Raw genomic sequence first — 6,920 nt, forward strand, 5'->3', positions numbered from 1 at the left:
CCCTTCAGACTTTCCGTTACCCGAAACAGAGTATTATAATGGTTAAATTAATTGGTTGTGAGGTGTGAATTTGTAGTTAAGATTGTCCTCGAGGATAACCGGACTGGTCGAAAGGTTGGATATTTGAAATATTGTTAAGAGTGTTTGAATAAAGGGTACAATTTATTTTATTTAAAGTTCTAAATCATCATTTTACCCTGGCCTCCATTTATTCTGAAAGTGAACTCACCGGAGGAATGGGACAGTCTTCCCGGCCAGTGTTTTTGATGAATTCTTGAAACCATTTTGGGTTGAGCTTTTTGCAGCCTTCGCAGAAGTGAGGAGTGTCATGGGTGAAGAATCCTGGCCTCCATCCGCCATTACCCCAAGCTTGCAGATCCGATACCGCCTGATAATGCAACAAGTGATTGTTTTAAAACAATTTGCACATTGATCTATAAAATAATAATAATAATAATAAAAGTGTAGTTTTATTTTTATCTTTTTTCTGATATAGAGTTGTTTTCAAAGATTACTAGAGATGGGCGCAGAATGTCTACCATACAGCTATCGCCTAGGACGCGCCACTTGTTTGATAATGTAGTTATCCAATAAATTGAAAAGCTATTTCACGAAATAATTATTTCCAAAATAATAATTATTTTTTGACAAAAGCAAATTATTATTACAACATGAGAATCTTTTATTTTTATAATTTCATTTTTATCTAATTCTTTTGTTTCCTCATCAAACAAAATAAAGGCTGGAAATTCTGGTTATTTTTCAATTTCGAAATTGCGTAGACTTTTATCTACAAAGGTAAAAGATAAGAGTTCAGAACATACTAGCTCTTCCCACGGCTCATCACGGACGCGAAACGTGGCCACTAACACTAAGCGAAGAACAGAGCCACAATTAAAAATAAAGTATTATGTCAAATATTCGGACCGAAAAAGTGATGAATTAACCGGAGAATTGAGAATGCTACACAATGTTGAACGCGGGGGTGGTGGATACTAATAAAATGTTTTTACTGTTCTTACTGTTTTATTAGTTACGGTTAGATAACATAAAACATTCTAACTGTAGTTAGAACAAACAACACAGACACACAAAAAACCTTGATGGCAACTTCCGACTACTCTGACCGTTGCAAACGGTTTTAGGTTAACAATCGATATATTCACAGTTTGCCACAGAGCAACATGTATGCAACAAAAAATGAATTTTTACATCTCACTTTAACACATAAAGTTTCATTATCCACTTCTATAGCCTTTTCATTTTTTACTTTTATTTCCATCTATGAGTTACCACTTTCATCATCAGAACCATAATCAAGATTTTTTTTTTTTTTAATTATTTATTTATTGTAATTTACAACTGTACAAAATAATACAATAAGTAAATATGTAGTATGTTTCATATACACTTGAAAATCTTGGGAAGGAACCACCCATTGGTGGTACTTCAAACATTAATTTAAACTAGAAGGTCTCGTGGCCATCTTCTTTTCAGACGCCTCGGAGGATTATCAGGGATTGTTAAGGATGAAAGATTAAGAATTAATGGGTTAGGATGGTTAAGGAGTTTGGAATAAAAAGACGCATATCTGGTTTGGGTCAAATCTGCAACGAATGGGATGTTAAGGTCTTTATGAATGAGTTTATTTGTGACGTAATAAGGAGCATCAAGGATTTTACGTAGGATTTTGGATTGTAACGATTGGATGCGGGAAGAATTTGATGGTTTGGTGGAGCCCCAGAGCTCAATTCTATATGTCCAAATTGGTCTGATTATTGTAGTATATACTAATTTTTTGTAGTGAATGGGAAGTTTAGAGCGTTTGTCAAGTAAGTGTTGTAGATAATCAAGATTAAACTCATTTTTAAATGCTCTTTTAGTAACTTCATGTTCTTCAATATAAGGTAATGGTTCAGACGCTTTTTGTTCACCACTGGATTCTTCACTAACACCAAATATATAGTCTTTAACAAACACAGATGTTTCAGTGCCTTTTTAAATTTATTTTTTGGTTATGGTACATTAGTTGCATAAGTTTTCGCATTTAAATCAACCTTCAAGTTGACTACATAAAATCCCTCAGGAGATCATTTTCCATCTACCACGGTATTATTCTTTGGAATTTTCACTTTGTCTTTAGAAAAAGCCACGTATCCACTGTTCTGTGTTATTCCATCTACAGCCAACAAATTTCTGCTGAGATCTTGTATCTATATCACTTCTTTTAGTTGACATTTGTCACTTTTTACACAATCAACCATTTTGGCTGTCAGGGATGCACAGTTTTTAGCCAGATCTACTTCCGTATCAATATGTAACTTATATTGTTGGTCATATGCCTGGTGGAACCTGAATCTAACACCCATTCTGTTGATTGTTTACATCTTTCAGTAAGGAAAGAAACTGTTGTTTTCACTTTGTCCTTACGAAAGAAACAGTCCTTCTCTAAGTGGTTTGTTTTTTTACACACACCACAAGATTTTTTCGTGGTTGGGCAGTCTTTATTCAGATATCCTTCTTTTGAGCAAGAAAAACATTTTCTCTTGTCTGGAGCAGTTCTCCAATTTCTGCTTACATTGGTTTTAAATTCTGCCTGATTATTTGAGTCCTCAGTAGAAATTTAAGAACGTCTTTCCTCAGCCATCAATCTTGTATTTAAATTGGAAAGAGTTTTCATGTCGGGGCCGGTGCTTTCCCAAGCACTTAGAAAATATTTATACTGCTCCGAAAGTGTTGTTCTTATTTTTGAAATGATCATATCATCTGCTATATTATTTCCTAATTATTTTAATCGAAATGCCAAATTTTCGATAGAGCTTATGTGTCTGGCCAAGTCTATATCAGTCTTAAATATAAAATCAAAGAATTCTTGCAAAGAATTTCTGGGAGACCCATTATCTTTAGAAATAATCTAAACAATCCGTAGGTTTTTAAAAAGATGTTTACCTTGAATTTTCACATTTGGAAGTTCTCAGGTCCTGTCAGCGACTCGGTCTGATTTATTTCATTGAAGCTGTTGAGATACATTTTACGAAATTACTGTTAAAGAACTTTAATTATTTTTACTTCACGAAGTATTTGAACTGGAACAAACACTACCGTACTATTTTTACTGTCTCACTACAAATTTTAATTTCGCGAACTGCCTGGGCCCTGTTGAACCATAACCTGTTTAACGCGGGGGTGGTGGACATAAATAAAATGTTTTTATTGTCCTTACTGTTTTACTTGATACCGTTGTATGACATAAAACGTTCTTACTGTAGTGAGAACAGACACACACAAAACCTTGATGGCAACTCCAGACTACTCTGACTGTTACAAAACGGTTTTAGCTCAACAATCGATATATTCACAGTTTGACACAGAGCAACATGCATACAACAAAAAATGAATTTTTACATCTCACTTTAACACACAAGACTGAATTGAGCAAACTACAACCGATAAATATAATTCAAGTTATAACATTGCGGCAAATAATATGGGCGTGTAAGGTTGTGGGACTTAGTAACGAACGGATCTCTAAAATGTAAATAAACACTGAACCGACGGGTAAAAGTACGAGAGGTAGGCCAAAGCGTAGGTAGGAGGATTGGATCAAGACTGATCCAATTCATTGAGTGATAGTAGATGTGTGTAGAATTGGTGGCATCGGTATCGAACCTTTGTGTTCACTAAAACTTTATTATTATAAGTGAATATTTTTTTTTCCAGCCAAGAATCCCATTTGAGTCCTATACTGCCTCACCATGGTTGGGGGTCAAAGGTTTCATTTTGTGGGACCCCACTCAATGAAAAAAATCAACGTTCTAGGCCGGATTCGAACCGACACCGCCAATAGACATCAAATTGGTATAACTGTGTCTTAACCACTGAGCTACTAGCGGCCCTTAGTGAATATTATTATAGTTTATATTATTATTTAATCTTAAATTAAAAGAGCAAGAAGACAGGAAATATGCTGATTGTGAACTTGAATGAAGTAATGCTAGCAAATACTAATGAGCTGCGCGCCCTCTAGTGGGCTGGCTCTGGCTAAGATCAAAATGGACTATTTCGTCCATTCCAGACAGAATCAATAAATGTTAATTTTCTGATAAATAAATAAATCTAAGGAGTGTATATTATACTACTTTCATTTATATTAAGTTTAGTTTCATTTTTATATATTAACTATAAGTTGTTATTGTACTGATGGACAATTAACGTTTCAGTAAATCCACCAAGACCATTTTAACAATTTTTATAAAAGTAAAATAAAAAACAAAAAAAGCACTATTTTTTTTGAAAATTTTATTGGGATAAACAGTTATATGGACGGCAACTTGATCTGAAACTAGACAGTTTCAAATACCTCGGCCCCACGATGTTATCAATAAATGATCAACGGACTGAGAGTAGAGCTCCGACCATCGTAGAGGAAGGTCCTACGCTGTTCCACTCTCTCAGATTATCCCCACCCTCTGGAGTAAATTTAGAGAACAGTCTACTACTAGCAGTTGACCAGGTAAGACGTATTTTTCCTCTGCTCTGTCTATAAGTGCGTGCTGGGGGGAATGGGAATAACTCGTTGAGTCACGAGGGACACTTGTGCGAGTCGGTACTCCCAAAGGACAGTAGAAACCGAGAAATCGGTGTTATTGTGTGTGTACTGCTCGTGGCATATGCATTTTGTTATTGTTATTCGTTATTTTGTTGGACCTAAGTGTACGTGGACAGGAGTTTTTGGTTTTAAATATAGTTATTAAGTGAGGAGATAAAAATCCGAAAGTTAAAAAAGCCGATAGAGATAATGCCCTTGAGAGCAAAGAGGGAAAAGGGTTAAGAGAGCTAAGGAGGAGGAGTACCCCCCCCCCACCAAAGTCCATCCTAGAAATGAAAAGGTCCGTCCAGAGGGTGGAAGCGATCCAGTATCAGGTAAAAGGATATCTAGAAAGGAAAAAGATATTTCAAGAAATACAAAAATAGTTAAGTGGCCAGCTGTGGGGCCGATATAGTAGTTAGATTGGAGGCCCAATGGGGGATGATACCTGAAGTAGTTCGAGAGGCCAAATCCACGGATGAACTTCACAGTATTTTTGGTAAAAAAGTCTCGCAGATTGCTGCTCCTATGGTAGCTGAGGCTATAGGGGACGTCATAGGAGCAGTATATAATGAGAGGAAAAAAGAATGGGTGTCCCCGAACCCGCGTTCTTAAACGGGTTAAACAAGGGCTGAATCAAGAGCCAAAGATAGAGAAAATCATAAAAAGGACAAAAGGGCTATGGAGGGAATAAACACGATGAAGGCTGAGCCATCAGTCCCAACTCCAACAAAGGAGAAGTGTAAATATGAGGGAGCGGTACCGGCCCCGATGCCTCAAAGGTCCAGCCAGACGCCTATCTGTAGGAGTAGGAACCTGGAATCGGACACCTCTACAGACAGCGAGGAAGAGGAAAGTGAGGGCTGGGGAAAGGTGGTGTGAAGGAAGAAGGCCACAGCCCAGGAGGTGGCGAAAAATGTTACCATCAAGGTTTGCGCAGAGGGATAGATTGCGAAAGATATAGATAAAGAGCTCCCGTCCCAAGAAGAATTAAAAAAAATTGGGGACGTGAAATTAATTAAGATCACCCAAAAGGGTAGTGTTCTGGTCAGGACTGAAGACGCTGATCAGGCACAAAAGCTCCTTACTTGGGACTAGCAAAGAGGAAAAGAATTGCAGGGGAGTCTTACTGTAACACGTAGACCTCGCTTGGAAGTAAAGGGAGTTCCCAACTTTTGGGACAGGAGTGTTATTGAAAAATATCTATGGGACAAAATCCCAATAGATGTTTCGATGGAGGAAAAAAGACAGGAGGGAGTGGCTAAGACTTTGCTTCTCCACTCCCTCGAGAAGCAGGCTCACTACTACGTGGGTGCTTGAGGTGCACCAGGTCATGAGACGCCCTGATGACCCTGTCCACGAAGGACGTCAGCGGAGGATGGTGGAGCTTGACCATCAGGGACTATCTAACCCCTTGCTATGCCTACGATGTCAAGATTATGGACACCCAGCTATGTCCTGCATGAAGAAGGTGGCGTGTAGGTGGTGCCCGGGAACTGGGCACAAAGTTAAGGAGTGCCCTGGAAAGAAGATGGGGAAACCCTCGTGCTGTAGGCATTGCAAGACGAGTGGCAGAGCGGGGGAAGATCTCTGAAATTGTGCGGGTAGCATGGAATGGCCGTATATGGGCCGGAGACGAGTGGTCGCGGACGAATTAAGAACTCTCACCAGAAGTGCTGACATCTTGGCGATTCAAGAGCCATGTTGTCGGGAGAATATGGTCACAGGTTTTGGTACTACGTTGAGGGTGGTCGCGTTGGGCAGTGGCGATAAGTGGTCTAGAGCAGCGATTGTTGTCGTTAACCCTGGCCTCGACGTAATGGAACTGAAGCAATTCACCACAGCAGATCAGGCGGCATGTATATTTCAGGTGGGGCAGAGTTGCCTTCGCTCTTGTCTTAGCATACAGGCCGCCGTTGTAATGTAATATTAATGTAAATATTAATGTAGTGGAGAATATAGTTGCTGTGAATATAGCGCTTAAGTATAAAAGCGTGATAGTCTGTTCGGTTCGCACAGACGCTGGAGGGAGGTTGGTAGAAGAATGCGTGGCTAGGTGTCAGCTGATCATTATGAACGAGCATTCTGGTTCCACATTTGTTGGAGCGCGGGGCCGGAGTTGGATCGATGTGGCACTAGCCACGGCTCCCATAGCGAAGCCTATTGCAGACTGGACCCTACGGTCAGACACGAGCTCCAACTACCGGGTCATAGCCTTCCGTGTGGAGGAGGAAGGGGTTGCCCTAGAAGAAAAAAGGGCATTGTGACCCGATCGGCGAACTGGAGAGCGTTTTCCAGTGAATTGGGGGGAATACTGGCTGGCTGAGAATGG

The 6,920-nt window shown here is 39.4% G+C and overlaps 1 protein-coding gene across 1 annotated transcript in view; it reads right to left on the reverse strand.

Moving 5' to 3' along the window:
* Positions 1-229: 229 nt before the first annotated feature.
* LOC106689453 (uncharacterized) overlaps positions 230-6,920 on the reverse strand; it is a gene marked incomplete at its 3' end in the record, with an annotated part of 52,849 nt that continues 46,158 nt past the window's right edge. Inside the window, 1 exon segment of the mRNA XM_014434419.3 lies at positions 230-388. Within this exon segment, the coding sequence (XP_014289905.2) occupies positions 230-388 (159 nt within the window).

This window comes from Halyomorpha halys, unplaced genomic scaffold (genome assembly GCF_000696795.3).
Source record: "Halyomorpha halys isolate HHAL.00 unplaced genomic scaffold, Hhal_1.1 Scaffold1366.1, whole genome shotgun sequence".
In the NCBI taxonomy this organism is placed as follows: Eukaryota; Metazoa; Arthropoda; class Insecta; order Hemiptera; family Pentatomidae; genus Halyomorpha; species Halyomorpha halys.